Source organism: Oncorhynchus kisutch, linkage group LG11, assembly GCF_002021735.2.
Source record: "Oncorhynchus kisutch isolate 150728-3 linkage group LG11, Okis_V2, whole genome shotgun sequence".
Classification (NCBI taxonomy): domain Eukaryota; kingdom Metazoa; phylum Chordata; class Actinopteri; order Salmoniformes; family Salmonidae; genus Oncorhynchus; species Oncorhynchus kisutch.
Window position 1 is genome coordinate 53,298,642 of NC_034184.2, and position 20,219 is coordinate 53,318,860.

The 20,219-nt window shown below is 42.8% G+C and overlaps 1 protein-coding gene across 2 annotated transcripts in view; it reads right to left on the reverse strand.

Annotated features, from left to right (window-relative positions):
• Positions 1-420: 420 nt before the first annotated feature.
• Positions 421-20,219, reverse strand: part of LOC109899538 (kinesin-1 heavy chain) — a 52,193-nt gene continuing 32,394 nt past the window's right edge. The window contains exons 6-25 of one of the 2 annotated variants that reach the window (XM_020494862.2): positions 19,311-19,366; positions 17,287-17,374; positions 16,661-16,785; positions 14,349-14,453; positions 13,762-13,907; positions 12,785-12,933; positions 12,272-12,462; positions 11,788-11,856; positions 7,783-7,989; positions 7,322-7,465; positions 6,899-7,087; positions 6,558-6,675; positions 6,271-6,326; positions 5,880-5,989; positions 5,624-5,725; positions 5,294-5,426; positions 4,646-4,750; positions 4,143-4,359; positions 2,949-3,078; positions 421-2,524 (exon numbers count right to left, since the gene is read on the reverse strand). In XM_020494862.2, the coding sequence (XP_020350451.1) occupies positions 2,960-3,078; positions 4,143-4,359; positions 4,646-4,750; positions 5,294-5,426; positions 5,624-5,725; positions 5,880-5,989; positions 6,271-6,326; positions 6,558-6,675; positions 6,899-7,087; positions 7,322-7,465; positions 7,783-7,989; positions 11,788-11,856; positions 12,272-12,462; positions 12,785-12,933; positions 13,762-13,907; positions 14,349-14,453; positions 16,661-16,785; positions 17,287-17,374; positions 19,311-19,366 (2,429 nt within the window). In that variant the 3' untranslated portion in view covers positions 421-2,524; positions 2,949-2,959. The remainder of the gene's footprint in view (positions 2,525-2,948; positions 3,079-4,142; positions 4,360-4,645; positions 4,751-5,293; positions 5,427-5,623; positions 5,726-5,879; positions 5,990-6,270; positions 6,327-6,557; positions 6,676-6,898; positions 7,088-7,321; positions 7,466-7,782; positions 7,990-11,787; positions 11,857-12,271; positions 12,463-12,784; positions 12,934-13,761; positions 13,908-14,348; positions 14,454-16,660; positions 16,786-17,286; positions 17,375-19,310; positions 19,367-20,219) is intronic. The other variant, XM_020494863.2, reaches the window with a different exon arrangement.

A 20,219-nucleotide genomic window follows, 5' to 3' on the forward strand; every position in this document is an offset into this window, starting at 1 on the left:
CAGTGGGGGTGCAATGATTTTGTATAGATATCCAAATGTATTTTGCAATGCCAGCGGTGGTCAGCCTGTAAGATTTGCGTAATTTCCTGTTCACTTCAGTTCTCAATTCATGCACCTTGGAGAGCGTTACCTTCCTTTTCCTGATGAAACAAACGTTGACCATAATGAGTAAGCAGTGCACTTCTCTCTGAGACTATTGGTTTCATCTCCAGGGTAAAAACTTGGGAACCAAGGCTACAGAAAGCACTTGATAATGCTATGGTACACTGCAGTGCATCAATTTCCCTAGGGTTATATATATATATATATATATATACACACACACCATTTATCATAAAGACAACGCCAACCATTCTAACAAGAAAGACTACATGAGTTCAGACAATCATTTGATTTACAACCCAAAGACAGAACTCCAGCGATGCTTCACTTGTTTTATTATTTTTGTTGCAGAAAAGGAACAGAAATGGCATTTAATAGCTCCTTAAGGGAAGGTTACAGTTATAATCCAGGATACATTTAAAAAGTGCTTTAGGTTAAATCTCAACTTCAAAGATTACATCCTGATAATGATAAACCAAAAGTCAGGAGACTTTCAATAACAATGGTAAACAAAAAACATAATTTAGGAAGTAAAAAACAAATAGTCTAAACCTCATGCCCTACCTACAGCCAGCACAGCAGTAAATAACTCATAGGTGGCATCCATCTACTGTAGTACAGGAAGGATGGTGTTATGAAGACTGACTACTTGGATAAGACACAGGCTCTGTTCCTATATCTGCATTAGCATACCACTTAGAATGTAATCTCATTCACTAGACACTTCCTCCCAATGCGAAATTAGGAGGAGACAAGGTTACTTAGAATGAAGCAATGCAGTATATTTTGGACATTGGAGTGTAGCCACATATCGAATTCACCACCCCAAGCAAGCCCGGCCTCGTTAGCCTGTGCAGTGTTGTCAGAATATGAAAAAGTTGGGTTGTTGAATAGTCGGTGACTCATGTTGACAGATTTGGGCACACAGACAAAGAAAAAATTTGAAAAATAAAGGAAAAACAGAACATCTATCCAATGTATGCCCAAACTATCAACTATGTATAGGCAGTAGGCACAGAAACAAAATTTGCACACATCAAAATAAACAATAAACTCATGATTGGTCGAACTCAAGTGTGGAGGTAAATATTTCATGGCCCCTTGTCTCTCAAACTATTCCACAAAGACCAATGGAAAATCAAGTCATCCCATTTCTTTAATTTCGTTGCAGGACATTTGTGTAAACGTCATCTTCCAGATAAGAGCATTTTCATTTAATAGATGCAGTGGAGGGATAGCTGGCACAGTGCCAAAAAATCATCAACTTGTGAAATGCATCAGGAACTCATGATTAGACCTGATCAGTCAACCATTTAGAACCATATTTTTGTGGTCCAAGAAGCAACCCTTCCACTGATATTCTTTTCTCTTCATTGATAGGACACATGGGTGTGGCATTTTCACAGTTTTTCCCAAATGGCATACAAGACACTTGCATATGCTAATATTGATATACATAGCTAAGGAACCTAGCAGCTCGACCATTATAATTTCATCATACAGTATTTCAAATTTGACTGGATATCTTGGACATCCGTATGATATTGAAGCAGCTTAATTTTCTAATACATGACAAAATTGACATTTTTTTTCATTTGCCTGCCATTCTTCACAGTCCTTTAAAAACTGGACGACTCACATGGGCACCCTATTCCCCATTTAGTGCACTACCTTTGACTAGACTCTGGTCAAAACTAGTTCACTATAAAAAAGGGAATAGGGGATAGGGTGACACCATCACTGGTGCATGGTCCTGAAGATGTGCTCTACTGCAGCATTTTAGCCCCAAAATAAACAAATGTCCAAGTGAAGAGAAAACAGTTCAGTGCTCATTCTAACTGTACAATAGAGGCCAGTAGTGTGTTTTTACACCTTTAAACTTTAAAATACGTTTTTTGATCTAGACAGGAGGGATACTTTGATGATATACTGTACATAAAAATCAGGCTAGGATGCTTCTCAATGGATTCCAACCTTTTAGTGTGTTATTTGTTTTTAGAGAACCTGCGACGACATATATTTAAACTTGGCACAATGCAGACTCAAATCTTTTAGGACATTAATGGACAAACTGCTGTGCGATAGATAAAATGGAAGAGCTACGCATGATTAATTACATGTTCATTTCGCCAGGCGCCAAGATTGCACCATTTATTTGATTTTGTTTGTTCTCTGTCCGTGTTCTCTTTTGTTTTGTAAGGAAACCAAGTTCATTCATACATGAAAACAAAAATAATGAAAAAGAACTGTACAGCCTGTGTCTATTTCTTACATATATATATATATATCTTATACATATATAAATAAACGTTGATACTGGAAGAATTGTCCCATGTGACAGTTCTGTCAAGTGGAATGCCAGCTCCTGTGGGTGATCTTTGTATCTTCATCTGACTGTGATTATGTTTATCTTCTTCAGAAGCTGACGGAAAGAGACAGAAGACAAAATAAGTGGAGAAAAATAATTACTAAATGTGAGCTCTGCTGCCATCTCTGGCTTGTCTATAAAACAGGGTCATGTTCAGTAGGGCACACCGAAGTAAAAACGTTTTGCAACAGAAAATTGATATCTGTGTCCTTATTGGACACATTCAGACAGTGCCTTCCGGTTTCAAAATGTTTTCTCCAGTCCGAACAGAACTCCCTGAAATGCATTAGGTTGGCTCAGTACACAGAGGACTTGGAAGAATCTCAATTGAAAACTCTTTGCGTCCTCTCTCCTTGCCTCCTTTTCAAAACCTATTGGATGAGAAAGCCAGTGGTCCCTCGCCTTTGACCTTCTCTTCCAATAGGTTTTGAGATGGAGGCGAGAGGAGTATGCAATTGAGAAAAGGCCCTTGACTTACTTCTTATCCACTCATTGCTTGGCCCCTCCTCCTCTGATGCCAGTGGGCTGGCTGTTGAAGAACCCTGTCCGGTTGACATTGGGGTGGGTGGGAGACGCCACAGGGGGCTGGCCAGGCCGAATGGGTTTGGCTGGGGAGGTCAGAGGCACAGCACTGGTTACATACCATCAAAGGAACACTAATGGCGTCATTATTTAGCGTCAGATAAATTACCAAATGTTATGCATTTACATGTACCAGTATTACAGACCAATAAAAGCATCAGTCCTAGATTATATCAGGCAAATCAGAGGACAGATTTCTCTGAATAAAAAGCTAGCATTTAACCTTTAAAACAGTGTGAATATGTACACTACATGACTCGAAGTATGTGGACACCAGCTCGAAAAACAGCCCCAGACTATTATTCCTCCTCCACCTAACTTCACAGTTGGCATTATGCATTGGGGCAGGTGGGGTATTCTCCTGGCATCCGCCAAACCCAGATTTGTCCGTCAGACTGCCAGATGAGGACGTGATGCATCACTCCAGAGAATGTGTTTCCACTGCTCCAGAGTCTAATGGCGGCAAGCTTTACACCACTCCAGCCGACGCTTGGCATTGCGCATGGTGATGTTAGGCTTGTGCGGCTGCTCAGACATGGAAACCCATGTCCCGACAAACAGTTATTGTGCTGATGTTGTTTCCAGAGGCAGTTTAGATCTCGGTAGCGAGTGTTGCAACCGAGGACAGACGATTACTAAGCGCTATGCGCTCCAGCACTCTGCGTTCCCGTTTTGTGAGCTTGTGTGGTCTACCACTTCATGGATGAGCCGTTGTTGCCCCAAGACATTTCCACTTCACAATAACAGCACTTCTAGCCATGGAGATTGCATGGCTGTGTGCTCAATTTTATACACCCGCAACGGGGAATCACTGATCTGGTTGTGTGTGCGTTTTACAGGGTGAAACACTAATGTGACGGAAACAATCAGTCACGTCATCTCGTAACTATGCACACAGAGACACAATCACACGCATGAATTCACACACACTATATATACACAAAAGTATGTGGACACCACTTCAAATTAGTGTATTTCACCGTAAATAGCCAAATACACTAATTTGAATGGGTGGCCACATACTTTTGTATATATAGTTGTGTGTGTGCGAATTCATGTGTGTGATTTTATGCATGCATATGTTCCTCACCTATCTGAGCAGAGTGGCCCCTCCTGGCCATGTTCTTGGCCCTGACGGCCTCTTTGATGCGGTCCACCTCCTGCTGGTAGCGTTTGCGGTCGCGTGCGGCGTTCTCTTTGGCCTCCTTCAGGGCCGACTCCAGGGCCTTGACCCGCTCAGCCGTAGCACGCAGACGCTTCTCCAGTTTAGGAAGCTCACAGCGCAGGTCTGCATTATCACGCACCAGCTAGAGGAAGAAGAACAAGAGGAGAGAGAGCGAGATGCCGTAACTAATTAATTCTTTCAGTCACATTAGTTGTCCCTTGTATCTTTTCAATTTGTGAAGAATATTTGTATTGACAGAAGAGTACATGTATTTTGGGAATAATTTGGCATGTCTGTCTTCTATTACATTAAAAGGGCTGTGGTCTGTACTGGCTTACTGACTTTAGTAAACCACACCATTCAATCACAGCAGGATACTTCTGCCATGGGAGCACTAACATCATATGTATTAAGGTGTGTTTGTTTACCTGTTTGTGGACCTTTGTAAGCTGTTCCAGGTTGTTCTCCAGAAAGGAGATCTTCTGTTTCTGAGCAGCACTGCCCCCTGTATCATCTGAGTCCATCTCAGCGCTCTGCAGAAAACATACATTATTACAGAACATTTACTTTTATTACACTTGTCATTCGCTCTGCATTTACGACACACACAAACACTCAAATTTTCAGTGAAAGGCACCATTAAAGCCAAGTATGAGTTTTAAATAACCATTGAGAAACAGTAATTAACATACCAAATTGTGCTTTTCACGGACCCATACACTTTCAATGCGGAATTGTGGTATGAAAACAACAAGCGTAGAAGAAAAAAAATCATATTTGTGATGCAACAGAGCTGATAAGAGACGGGGTATGACTTAAAGGAGAAATCTGCATTTCAAACAATAAAAGCATACCCCGCCACTGTTTTGTTAAAAAGCTAAGGATAGGGCTGGAGAAATGGAACCACTTTCAAATTCATAAACCACGCTATGGATACAAGGACTGACCATCCATGATATCAAAATTATACTTCTAACCATGGAGGCTCTACTGTGGTTGTTCACTGGGGGGGGGGGGGGGGGGGGGGGGAGCTGCAGCTCTCGCTCTTCAAGTTAAAAGCGAACACTGTGTTGTACCTTCTTGACTCTGGTAGCCAGGTCCTGAACAAACAGTTTTCTGAGGTTGTGGAGAGTCTGGAGCTCCTTAGCCACAGTCTCCTCCAGTCCCTTCAGGTCTTGTCTGGCCTGCTCTCTCCTGTCCTGCATCACCCTGTAAAACACACACACAACCCGATCAGTGATTCTGCATTGCCACATCACAGCTTTTCATATGCTTGCAGACATTGGTGATTAGTTTATTCTAATTTATCCGGGGTAATCATTTAAGAACAAATGATAGTGTGTGAATCTAGATGGTGTATGTACGATTGGCAACTGGGTAAGGCATCTGGATGGGTGGTTACGTACGTGAGCTCGTGCAGCTTGCGGCTCTTGTCCTGGTCGGTGGATTTGAGTTTCTCGTGCTCCACCCGCAGACGCTCCTGTTCCAGCATGATCTTCTGGTTCAGACTGGAGAGAGAGAGAGACAAATAGAGATAATGAGACAGAGCCAGCAACTAACTAACAAATAGTTGTTGCATATGTCATGCGTGTGATGGACCTCATGGAATTGTGTGTGTGTCTGCGCATGCGTGCTCTGAGTGTGTGTTATGTGTTCCCATACTCCTGGAGCTCAGTGATGAGTTTCTCCTTGTTGTCCAGCTCATCTCTAAGGCTGCTGATCTGTTTCTGATGGGCCTCGCGATGAGACTGGATCTGATGCTCAACCGCCTCCTAGCAACAAACACATACAACTAGTTACCAACAAATACATTAGAAAGGAGTGCCAACACAAAATATGGTATTTTAAGCAGAAACTTTTATAGATGTCAACGTTAACAAAGATATATATTGAGTGTATTTGGCACATACAGGAATCAAACATATAATAATGGAGAATATTTTTCACAAATATACAAATGATCACCAACACAAAAAGTTTATATAATCGAAATTATTGGTTATCAAAGATTTGAAAGAATAGCCTGTCCGGAGAAATCCACTGTTGGTCATACCTTGACTTCGGTGGCAGTTTGGACCTCATTTTCCTTCTCCATAGCCTGAACTTTCTCTGCAAGGGGAGAAAAATGAGATGGGTGTCAGCAACCTTTTCACCAGTAGATGGTGGAAGACTGTTGAAAAGCTAGGTGTCAAATGTGTCCATGGTTTTGTAGAAATAACATATCAAAATACACATTTCAATAAGGAATGTGTGATGTGCCTTGTTGGGGAAAGGTCTTCGAAGCAAAAGAGGGATGGGATCTTCCTGTTTGAATAGGATAAATCAAAATGTTGTAGTCACCCTGAGCGCTGATCTTGACTAGTTCCTCATTCAAAGAGTCTACGTTCTCCTCCAGCTGTCTTTTCTTCTGCTCCACGTTCTGAAGGTACTCTGTCAGGGACTTGATCTTAGCCTCGTGCTGAGGGGGAATTAAAATGGAGCAATGCATTGAACCAGGGTTGGAGTCGATTCCATTTAATTCAAGTAGTAAACTGTAATCCAGATCCCAATGTTCCTCATTGCTTTTAATTCACTGAATTGAAATAGAAATCGACCAAGAGAAGTGACTACATTTTGATTTGAACGACAGCCACCCCATGACACCTTCTCTCAAGCCCTCTATCCAAGGTGACGATGCTTACCTGCGAGATGCGTAGCTGACAGGAGGCCAGCTCCTTCTCGTTCTCGTCCATCTTCTCGTTGCTCTCGGCCTGAGTGCTCTCCAGCTGCTTGCTGCGTTTCACCATGGTCTTCACCTCCGACTTCATCTTACTGATGTACAGACGTGCCACCGTGAACTCCTCGTCTATCAGACCACTGCCCTCTTGCTGCTGGAGAAGGGGGGGGGGGGGTAAAGGCACAAATGTAAGACTCAAATGTCATTGCGTAAAAGACATGCATCAAAGCATAGTTAAGGATGAAGTTAATAATGTTTGGGATGAGGTTAATTGGTATGTACAATACACGAGCCACAAACTTCCACTCTTCAGGATTCCCCAAAAAGTACCCCAATACTGGGCTTCCCTTCCACGATTGGCTGGCATGGCGAGGAATGATGATGCTACCTTGATGTCATTGCTGCCCACAGCAATGCCGATCTCAGCCAGATCTTTGAGCAGCGATGACATCATCTCAGTGACCCTCTTCTTCTGGTGGTTGGTCATCTCCTTCAGCTTCTGCAGCTCAGAGTCGATGGACACCAGGATACTCTGAGGACGACAAAGGACAAGTTCAGTTCCAGACACTTTTGGTTTTCATCCTCCCTTTCTAATCCTGGACTGAATTACACCTGGAACACTAGCTGAGTGAACAGCAAATCATTGAAAACCAGCAGGCTTTCTTACCTAGTGTCAGTAGTTGGCATACGACATAAGTACATCATAGGATTTCACATTCCTAAAATCTCTTGGTGAGTTTAGATTATGAATTACTTGTTCTCCTCTCGCCAAATTTTTGGTTGAAGGTAGAGAGGAAGGAAAGACATTTTAAAAAAGGTAGACCTATTGGAAAATGGCTTTTTTCTCACCGATTTCTGGTTAAGCTCCTCGCTGAGAGCCTCAAACTCCTTAGTCTTGTCCTCCACCTCCTGGCTCTTCTGGTCATAGTTAACAGCCAGCTCCTCCAGGGCCTGTAGCACCTCCTTCACCTCCTCCTTAGATGCCTCATTTTCGGACTGCAGACGGTTCAGCTCTATCTGCAGGTTGTCGTGGTCGCGACGTGATGAGGCCAGCAGCTGGAGAAGGAACACAAAATCAAAGACAGAGCTATGGATACAAGGACTGACCGTTCAAGAATATGTATAGTTCTAAAAACGTAATTATTCACCTTCACATTTTTTTACAAACAAAGGAATAAAAAACTTTGTTTGGGTTCTGATGGGGTAAGAGTAAAACTAAGCATGTATAAATTATATATTTTCAAGATTGAATGGCTATATATCATTACATTTAAATGTCAAAAACAGATGTAGCAACTGCAGATTGCTGCTTTAAAATTAAATGTATCACAGCTATCCCAGGACACCTCTTCTCTCATCTCCATCTGATCTATGTGAGCTAGCTAGAGCCAAAACCCTGAGTGTTGGCGATGAACTCATACTAGTCTCTAAGGATCTGAATCACAACGTCACAGTGGATGAGTCCTAAATGGTACCCTATTCCCTAAATAATGCACTACTTCGGACCTATGAGCCCTATGGGCCCACAGGAGGTAGGTGGCACCTTAACCAGGGAGGACGGGCTCATGGTAATGGTTGGAGCAGAATGGGTGGAATGATATCAAATACGCCAAACAAATGGTTGCCGGACAACTGTGTGATCATGCTCGCCGTAGACGACGTGAGCAAGCCCTTTAATAAACAGGTCAACCTTCACAAGGACAGACGAATTACCAGGACGTGTGATCCGAACAAGCGCGGACCAACTGGCAAGTGTGGTCGGTGACATTCTCAACCTCTCCCTGATTGAGTCTGTAACACCTCCATGTTTCAAGCAGACCACCATAGTCTGTGCCCAAGAAAGCGAAGGTAACTTGCTTAAATGATTACCGCCTCGTAGCACTCACGTCGGTAGCCATGAAGTGCTTGAAATGCTGGTCATGACTCACATCAACACCATTATCCAGGAAACCCTAGACCCACTCTAATTCACATACCGCCCCAACAGATCCACAGATGACGCAATCTCAATCACACTCCCCTTTCCCACCTGGACAAACACCTTGGTTAGAATGCTGTACATTGACAACAGCTCAGCGCTCAAAACCATAGTGCCCACAAAGCTCATCACTAAGCTAAGGACCCTGGGAGTAAACACATCCCTCTGCAACTGGATCCTGGACTTCCTGATGGGCAGCCCCCAAGTGGTAAGGGTAGGCAACACCACATCTGCCACGCTGACCCTCAACACTGGGGCCCCTTCAAGGGTGTGTGCTCAGTCCACTCCTGTACTCCATGTTCACCCATGACTGCATGGCCAAGCAAAACTCCAAAACCATCATTAAGTTTGCTCTCGACAACAGTGGTAGGCCTGATCACCGAAAACGATGAGTCCTGGCAGTGTGAGCAAGACAAAGAAGCTGATCGTGGACTACAGGAAAAGGAGGGCCGAACAGGCCCCCATTAATATTGACGGTATGTAGTGGAGCAGGTTGAGAGTTTTAAAGTTCCCTGTGTCCAAATCACCAACAAACTATCATGGTCCAAACACATCAAGATAGTTGTGAAAAGGGCAGGGCAGGGCAAACACCCCCCTTAATATTTGGCATGGGTCCTCAGATCCTCAAAAGCTTCTACAGATACACCACCGAGGGCATCCTGAACGGTAATATCACTGCCTGCTATGGCAACTGCAAGTATAAACACCATGGGACCACACAGCCGTCATACCGCTCAGGAAGGAGACCCGTTTTGTCTCCTAGAGACGAACATATTGGTGTGAAAAGTGCAAATCAATCCCAGAACAGCAAAGTTGCTGGAGGAAACAGGTACAAAAGTATCTATATCCACAGTAAAACGAGTCCTATAATCGACATAACCTGAAAGGCTGCTCAGCAAGGAAGTAGCCACTGCTCCAAAACCGCCATAAAAAAGCCAGACTACGGTTTGCAACTGCACATGGAGAAATGTCCTCTGGTCTGATGAAACAAAAATAGAACTGTTTGGCCATAATGACCATTGTTATGTTTGGAGGAAAAAGGGGGAGGCTTGAAAGCCAAAGAACACCATCCCAACCGTGAAGCATGGGAGTGGCAGCATCATGTTGTGAGGGTGCTTTGCTGCAGGAGGGACTGGTGCACTTCACAAAATAGATGGCATCATGAGGTAGGAAAATTATGTAGATATATCTCAAGACATCAGTCAGGAAGTTAAAGCTTGGTCGCAAATGGGTCCTCCAAATGGACAATGACCCAAAGCATGACAAAATGACTTAAGGACAACAAAGTCAAGGTATTGGAGTGGCCATCACAAAGCCCCGACGTCAATCCTATGGAAAATTTGTGGGCAGAACTGAAAAAGCGTGTGTGAGCAAGGAGGCCTACAAACCGGACTCCGTTACACCAGCTCTGTCAGGAGGAATGGGCCAAAATTCACCCAAATTATTGTGGGATGCTTGTGGAAGGCTACCGGAAACATTTGACCCAAATTACACAATTTAAAGGCAATACACTCAATTAGTATTTGGTAGCATGTAAACTTCTGACCCACTGGGAATTTGATGAAAGAAATAAGAGCTGAAATATATCACAATATTATTCTGACATTTCACATTCTTAAAATAAAGTGGTGATCCTAACTGACCTAAGACGGGACATTTTTACAAGGATTAAATGTGAAAAACTGAGTTTAAATGTTTTTGGCTCAGCTGTATGTAAACTTACGACTTCAACTGTATATACTAGGGAGTGTCAGAGGAAGGCCCCAAAAAATTGTCTTAGACTCCAGTCACCCAAGTCATAGACCGTTCTCTCTGCTACCGCACGGCAAGCTGTGCCGGAGCGCCAAGTCTAGGTCCAAAAGGCTCCTTAACAGCTTCTACACCAAGCCATAAGACTGCTGAACAATTAATAATTAATAATACCTTGACTAACACATTGAATTTGTACTGGTATATAACCTTATGAAAACAAAATAAACATTTTACTTTACTTAGTAAATATTTTAACTTTATTTATTGAAGTGCATTCTTGGTTAAGGGCTTGTATAAGTAAGCATTTCACTGCAAGGTCTACACCTGTTGTATTCGGCGCATGTTACAAATAACATTTGATTTGTTTGAGTCCGTTCTGGCCATTAATATGAGCCATCCTCCCCTCAGCAGCCTCCTGTGCTATGGGTCCTGGTCAAAAGTAGTGCACTATAAAGAGAATAGGGTGCCATTTGGGACATGGTCACTATCTGATTTAAATCTGTACCTTTGAAGAAGAGAACTACAGGCTGACCAACTTACCACATCCTCTCTTTAGTCTGATGAGGAAGTTCATTAAACTTTCACCAGCGTAAAACTAAAGTGGGCGCATCAGGTCAGGGTTACAGGAAAATCAGTAGTATGTAAATAATATGTAAACATAATCAAATATCCCCACTTTGCCTAAGTAATTGATTGATACGGTTTCTTCTCTGGCTTTGTAAAAGCCTAATGAGGGGGGAAAGGTGAAGCTCTCGCTTGTTAAAAGCTAACCTGCGATTGTGTTCAGTAGGGAGAAAACTTTTGAAACAGGTAGGTGGGAGGTACTTTCAATTGCAGAACATTATGCTATTTTGTGCCCTACTGAACAAGACCCACGCTTGTTATTAATTCCCTACTCAAAATATTCATCTGTAATTAAAATCCAGCCTACCGAATGCTGAGATGAGTGTTAGATTCTACCCAGGCTGAGTGATGCCTCTTTAACCCTGCTGTGTCCGGGCTAACCGTCAGCTAACAGTCTTCAGACGGGCCTGTACAGGCAGACTGATGGCATTGTTAACAGAGCAGGAGGGCTGGAGGGACGCGGCGTGCGTATATGCGTTTGTGGTAGCAAGGGGTCTCACCTCTTCCTGGTCCAGCATCTGCTGCTTTAGTTTCTCTGCCAGCTGGCTCTGCTGGTTGATCTCATCATCCTGATGGAGAGAAGAGAGCGAGGGGGGGTGTGTGTTAATACCAAAGTGTTCTCGTCTCAAATCATCAGCAAAACATATTTTAAACATATTAAATGCCACTCAGCATTATGGCGTTGCCACAAGCAGGACCACAGATATTGCAACGAGCACGATGCAAGACTTTGCTCTCACACAGAGTATCTGTGCACAGGTTCGCTTATCGCTGCTACAACGTGGTAGCTACGGGAACAAAACAGCAGAGAAGTTGAGCCTTGCACTTCAATGCTCTTAGTTCCTGCGGAAATTGTGTATCTACGTCATCGCACTGAATCTACCTTTAAATGACTACCTCATGGAAATCTTTCTGGCACCTCAGTGTACAAGGTCACTGTCTAGATCGAATCTAGCATGTTGCCATGTGGCTCTGCTACCTCACCTTATCATCCAGCTGCTTGTAGAGTTTAGACAGCTCAGCCTCACACTTTTCCTTCTCTGCGTCAGTCAGTTTAACCCCTGGAATGTTGGGTGAGGGGGCCATCTTCTCATTGTTCACCACGTTGTCTAGAGCCTGGACCTCAGCGTTAGCCTTCTCCTTGTCAAACTGCTCCTCCACCGGCACACTCTCACCTAATAGAGGCAGCACAGAGGGAGGGAAAGAGGAAGGGAGGGCACCATCGAGAGGATGGAGACAGACAGGGTTAGAAACAAAAGTAAACTTCTGTGGTATCTATGCAACATGTAGACTATTTCCTGGTTTGTCGTCATTAGTGCACACCGTAGCAAACTATTTTGCAACGGAAACGGTTTACTCTAAACCCGGTTTACATTGCAAAACTTTTGCTACGGTGTGCAGTACACTAATGAATGAGCGTGATTCGTGAAATTATCAGTCATCTTTGAACATTAACTAAATATCGATTTATGGTTTCCATATTTTTTTCTCTCATACCATTTCTCCAGCGGTTGAGTTCGTTCTCCAGCCAGGTGACGGTGCCCCTCAGGGTTGTGTTCTTCGTCTTCTCTCTTTCATACTTTTTCTTCCACTGTTCTGCCGTCAGCTCCACATTCAGACACACTGTGTTCTTAATGGTCTTAGCTCTGTCACACACATACACAACAGTTAACTTTCTGATGTCACAAAACAAAGTGTCACCCAAAGTGGGTGTGGCACTGGCAACCACCCATAAAGCGGATTAGCTGACATCAAGAAAACAATACGTGCAATTCAAATGGGGCAAAAGTCCGTGTATTATGATTCTGGATGGCCAGAAAGCTAGCAATGACAAGAAGCTGCCAATTGTAGGTGGCTTGTTTCAGCTAGTTTTGTCTTGTTCTTGAAACCATGTCTGATGTTACATCTACTCTAATATGGCTAAAATTCACTTTAATTATGTATTTGAGAGACAAGTGCTCATTATGCCAATGTATTTATGTTTTCAATAAAAACTGTGGACAAAATAGTTTATAGTTCAACAATCCAAGCCAACCCCATCTGTTTTACCCCATAGTTGCACACGCATCGGTTTTGTTGCAAAAACAACCAACCCTCCTATAAAGCATAAACTGTGTAGACTGTAGCATATTCTGACCATAACAGCCATTGCTAACAATGTACCAACATTCAATTGCCATTTACAAAACTTACAACCCAATGGTGGTTCTTGGTCATAAACAGCAGTGGTTCTCAATCTGGGGTACTAGTACCCCTGGGGGTATGAGGACTATTCAAAAAGGATTATTGGGAAGATGAATAAAAAAATGTTGGCTAAACATAGGTCTAGTAGTTGCAATCGGTTAAGGGGTACAGAGCTAAAGGTGATTGGGGATCCCAGGTTGAGAAAACCCACTAATATATAGTTAAGTACAGGGGCTGAGACTGGTTGTCGGTCGTTTACAGTCCAGGGGCTGAGAGTGTCCTGTACGTACCGCTGTCCGAACATCAGTGTGGACTTTGTCTCAGCCTCGTTGTAGGCGGAGGGCGAGGCACAGATGACCATGGTGGTCCTACAGTTGCCACCCAGAGAGTCCTGCAGGATACGGGTCATCTTACTGTCTCTGTAAGGGACATAGGTCTGGAGAAAGGAGGGGAGAGGGACTTGAGCTTCAATCTAAAAACACTCATCACTTTGTTCCAGAGAATAATACTGAAAACCTGGGCTGATCTCTAACACAAAAGTAAATTGTACCGTGTACAGGTACTGAAAACCTAGATTACAAGTGTTTAGACATATGCGTGTATGACTTGTGCATGAGACACTCCTTTGATTCCTCCCATATTTTATCATTCGTTCCGAACTTGAAAATATCCTCATTAGAAAAATATGCTGATATTCTCCCTTTTGTTAGAACAGCTGTTTGTTGACACTACGACACAAATGACACCCTATTCCCCATATAAGTGTACTACTTTTGACCAGAGTTTGGTTAAGAAGTTAACCATTTAGGGAATAGGGTGTCATTTACAGTCATTCTCCCCAGCCCAGAGGGAGCAGAGTGGTATTATGTTATCTCACCGAGCCTTCGGCAAGGGCAGAGATGACGTTGCCCAGCGCAGACAGGGATTTGTTGATGTTTTTAGCTTCTTCCAGCACTGCTCCCTCAGCTCCAGTTTTACCCACCTAGACACACAATTTTTAAGAGATCACAATCCAACACACAAGCCCTCATGACAACACTGGTACAAGACTATCACAGGGCATTAGATCACCCAAAATTCTAAGAAACAGCATCTGTCCCAAATGATGCACTAAATCAAGAATAGGGTACTATTCTTATGAAAAGTAGTGCATTATATAGGAAAAACGGAGCCATTTGGTTGGGTTCCATATCTAACTCAGAAAGAAATCTTAAAGATACAGAACACTACAAATATTGATATTATTTTAAACAAAAAAAGATAACGAAAAAAGGGAAACGAAGCATGTGAAAGGCTTTGCTTGAGTTTAGTCCCATCCTTTGGATTATGATCAGATTACTGCTGTTGTCATGTGAGTAAGGAGTAACAACATATATGTGCTAAATAGGGTTGAATGGCGGGAACCCGGTTATCGAGATTTACCGCCCAACACACTTTTCTGGGACAAATAACTGCGAGACACCAGTAAATAATAAAATGTATATATAAAGTGTATATATCTGTATATTACTGTATATGAACAGCATGACGTGAATTGGAACTTAAATGATATGCTATGACTAAATCTTGCCAACAGTCTTCTCTTCTTGCAGTCTTCTCTCGGCATGATCAATAATCAACGCTCATGCGGGGAGTTTCTCCCATTCTTCTCAGTTCCTTTAAAGCTCTGTCAGGTTCAAGTCCAGGACCTGGCTGGGCCACTCAAGGACATTCAGAGACATGTCCCGAAGCTACTCCTGCATTATCTTGGCTGTGTGCTTAGGGTTGTTGTCCTGTTGGATGGTGAAATTCTTCCCCAGTCTAAGGGTCTGAGCGCTCTGGAGCAGGCTTTCATCAAGGATCTCTGTACTTTGCTCTGTTCATCTTTCCTTCGATCCTGACTAGTCATCCAGTCCCTGCCACTGAAAAACATCCCCACAGCATGATGCTGCCACCACGCTTCTCCAGACGTGACGCTTGGTATTCAGGCCAAAGAGTTCAATCTGTTTCATCAGACCAGATAATCTTGTTTCTTATGGTCCGAGAGTCCTTTAGGTGCCTTTTGGCAAACTCCAAGCAGGCTGTCATGTTCCTTTTACTGAGTAGTGTATTCCGTCTAGACACCATACCATAAAGCCATGATTGGTAGAGTGCTGCAGAGACTGTTGTCTTTCTGGAAGTTTCTCAAATCTCCACAGAGAAATTCTGGTCGGTCAGAGTGACCATCGGGTTCTTGGTCACCTCCCTGACCAAGGCCCTTCTCCCCGATTGCTCAGTTTGGCCGGGCAGCCAGCTCTATGGAGAGTCTTGATGGTTCCAAACATAGTCCATTTAAGAACGATGGAAGCCACTGTTCTTGGGGACCTTCAACGCTGCAGAAGTGTGTTGGTACCCTTCCCCAGATCTGTGCCTCCTGTCTCAGAGCTCAAGGAACAATTCCTTCAACCTCATGGCTTGGTTTTTGCTCTGACATGCACTGTCAACTGTGGAACCTTAAATATACACACACACACACGTGTGCACCTTTCCAAATCCTGTCCAATCAATTGAATTTACCACAGGTGGTCTCCAATCAAGTTGTAGAAACATCAAGAATGATCAATGGAAACAGGATGCACCAGAGACAAATTTCAATTTCAAGGGTCTGAATACTTAAAGGTATTTCATTTTTCATTCAGTATAAATTTACACGAAAAAATGTTTTCGCTTTGTCATTATGGGGTAGTGTGTAGATTGATGAGGGAAAAAACGATTTATTCAATTTTAGAATAAGGCTGTAAAGTAACAAAATGTGGATAAAGTCAAGGGGTCTGAATACTTTCCAAACTCTCCGGTTTTGGCAGGAAAAAACAGGAGTAAAACTACTTATTTTCAAGATGGAACATTTGTAAAATTACCGGGAAAATATTCAACCCTCATGCTAAAGATGTGGCAAAAGTAGCCGTTTCCGAGCCAGAACTGCTCATAGGACAGGATCTGATCTCCTATTTCTGTACTGTGAGGCAGGCAGCTTGAGATACTAGCTAGTTGTGGCAGACTAGCTAGTTATGACCAAATGTTCCATATCTACAGTAGGAGAAAGCAGGCATTGTGCAAAAGTGAATGTGTTGAACTTGAACACCAAGATGGAGATAAAAGGGGCAATTGCACACTTCTGGAAAATGGTGAATGATCAAAACGCAGACACAGAAAGAAAGGATGGAGACATACTTTTTCGCTACCGGCCAGATCGACAAGGTAGAGCTTGCCGCTGAGTTTCTGCTCTGTAGCAGTGTTCTCCTGCTTCACGTTGATCTGGAAGATACTGTGACTTCTGGAGCTGTGCTCATTCATGTCTATAAAAACACACATACGTTAGCAATATATTTGTTATATTGTGTTAACAGAAACAAAGAACTTGATGGCCATGATTCTGTGAGGAATCTAATGAATTAATGTGTATTTATAAAAGTCTACATTAAGAACATCTTTGCTAGCATCATTGTCATGAAAGGACTGCTCTGTAATGTTTTATTTTCTAGAGAAAACTAGCTTAGTACAAGTACTACTGTGTATATTAACTTGTCTACAGATTTTCATGATTCCTGGTCAGGAAAACACCAGGTCCTAATTATGTAACGGCTGTGTAATTGCATCCTAAATGGCACCCTGTTCACTAAATAGTGGATTACTTTTGACCACACCCCTATGGACCCTGGTCAAAAATAGTCACTATAAAGAGAAAAAGGTGTCATTTAGGACATGGCTTGGTAGATCAGGAGATGTAGGCTGAGGATCATAATGAACCCATGAGTAGCAGGCGGGACTGAAACGGTCCCAGTGTTGGACTGACTCACTTGTGACGGCCACGTGTCGGTTGGATTTGCCCTCGTCAATAGTATCCATGACCTCCTCGGGGCTGCAAACAAAGCGCTCGGTACACCCCTGGGGACACAAGGAACCAAGGAACCACTGTGATTTAACATGGTAGACAAAGAGACGATTATGATGAAAAACTTAGATAACATTGACATTAAAGTTGCGGATAATCAGGAAGTTATATCGGTATTGTAAAGTGCTTTGACTTTCTCCAACCCACAAATAGGATGCATCCGAAGTAGTACTATTTCCTATATAAAGTGCACTACTTTTGACCAGCGTCCACAAATCCAGAAGTAGTGCACGCCAAAGGGAATAGGGTATCATTTAAGACGCACACATCTACAGACGTCTTAATATTTCATCCACCTGACCAACCAACCGTTTCATGGATCCATCTATGGTACCATTTACCAGTGCATTCGGAAAGTATTCAGACCCCTTGACTTTTTCCACATTAGGTTACAGCCTTATTCTAAAATGATTACATTAATTTATCATCATCAATCTACACACAATACCCCAAAATAACAAAGTGACATGTTTAGACACTTTTGCAAATGTATAAAAACAAAAATATTATTATTTACATAACTATTCAGACCCTTTACTATGAGACTCGAAATTGAGCTCCGGTGCATCCTGTTTCCATTGACTTTTACTTCAGATGTTTCTACAACTTGATTGGAGTCCACATGAGATAAATTCAATTCATTGGACCGGATTTGGAAAGGCACGCACACACGTCTATATATTGTTCCAGTTCATAGAGCAAAAACCAAGACACACGGTCGAAGGAATTGCCCGTAAAGCTCAGACAGGATTGTGTCGAGGCACAGATCTGGAGAAGGGTACCAAAAAAATGTCTGCAGTACTTTAGGTCCCCAAGTGGTCTTCATCATTATTAAAGAAAATCAGTTAAGTACCACCAAGACCTTTCCTAGAGCTGGCCGCCCGGCCAAAATGCGCAATCGTGGGAGAAGGGCCTTGGTCAGGGAGGTGACCAAAAACCCGATGGTCACTCTGACAGAGCTCCAGACTTCCTATGTGGAGATGGGAGAACCTTCCAGAAGTACAACTATCTCTGCAGCACTCTACCAAATCAGGCCTTTATGGTAGTGTGGCCAGATGGAAGCCACTCCTTGGTAAAAAAAAAAAACGGCACATGACAGCCCACTTGGAGTTTGCCAAAAGGCACCTAAAGACTCTCAGACCATAAGGAACAAGATTCTCTGGTCAAATGAAACCAAGATTGAAAGCTTTTGCCTGAATGCCAAGTGTCACGTCTGGAAGATACCTGGTACTATCCCTACGGTGAAGCATGGTTGTGGCAGCATCAGGCTGTGAGGATGTTTTTCAGCGTTAGGGACTGGGAGACTGAGGTTGAAGCAAAGATGAATGAAGCAAAGAACAGAGAGATCCTTGACGAAAACCTACTCCAGAGTGCTCAGGACCTCAGACAGGGGCAAAGGTTGACCTTCCAACAAGACAACGACCCTAAGAACACAGCCGAGACACCGCAGGAGTGGCTTCGGGACATGTCGAGTGGCCCAGCCAGAGCACGGACTTGAACCCGATCTAACATCCCTGGAGAGGCCTGAAAATAGCTGTGCAGCAACGCTCCACATCCAACCTGACAGAGCCTGAGAGGATCTGCAGAGAAGAATGGGAGAAACTCCCCAAATACAGGTGTGCCAAGCTTGTAGCATCATACCCAAGAAGACTCGAGGAAGGTAAATTGCTGCCAAATGTGCTTGAACAAAGTACTAAGCAAAGGGTCTGAAAACGTATGTAAATGTACAAAAAAAAATCTAAATACCAGTTTTTTTTGCTCTGTCATTATGGATAGTGTGGGAGTAGATTGATGAGGGAACAAAACAATTTAATACATTTTAGAATAAGGCTGTAACGTAACAAAATTAGGAAAAAGTCAGGGGTCTGAATATTTTCCGAATGCATTGTTGACGTGTTTGGTTCACTTGACCATAAATAAGAGACTTACCTTGACATAGGGCACCCTGTTTTTATCCTCATGTACAGACAGGTTGTTCTTTGTTACTGCAGAGGGGGGGAAAAACACTTATTATTATTACATTACTTATGAAGTTGATCACAATATTAACAAGGAATCGTCAACAGGCAGGTTAAAAGCACAAAGCAGCCACTAAATATTTCATTATTTTCATCTGAATGCTGCAGGTTATAAGTACACTGTCTAGACAGAAACAACTCAATTGAAGACGTAAGTTGACAAACTGAGGTTAAAAGTATTTGGCTAAGGTGTATCACAATTCCTGACATTTTATCAGAGTAAAAATTCCCTGTCTTAGGTCAGTTAGGATCACCACATTATTTTAAGAATGTGAAATGTCGGAATAATAGTAGAGAGAATGATTTATTTCAGCACATCACATTCCCAGTTGGGCAGAAGTTTACATACACTCAATTAGTATTTGGTAGCATTGCCTTTAAATAGTTTAAATTGCTTGGGTCAAACATTTTGGTTAGCCTTCCACAAGCTTCCCATAATAAGTTGGGTGAATTTTGATTCATTCTTCCTGACAGAGCTGGTGTAACAGAGTCAGGTTTGTAGGCCTCCTTGCTCGAACACAGTTTTTCAGTTCTGCCCACAAATTTTCTATAGGATTGATATCAGGGCTTTGTGATGGCCACTCCAATAGCTTGACTTTGTTGTCCTTATTAAGCCATTTTGCCACAACTTTGGAAGTATGCTTGGATCACTGTCCATTTGGAAGACGCATTTGCGACCAAGCTTTAACTTCCTGACTGATGTCGCTTCAATATATCCACATAATTTTCCCTCCTCATGATGCCATCTATTTTGTGAAGTGCACCAGTCCCTCCTGCAGCAAAGCACCCCCACAACATGATGCTGCCACCCCCATGCTTC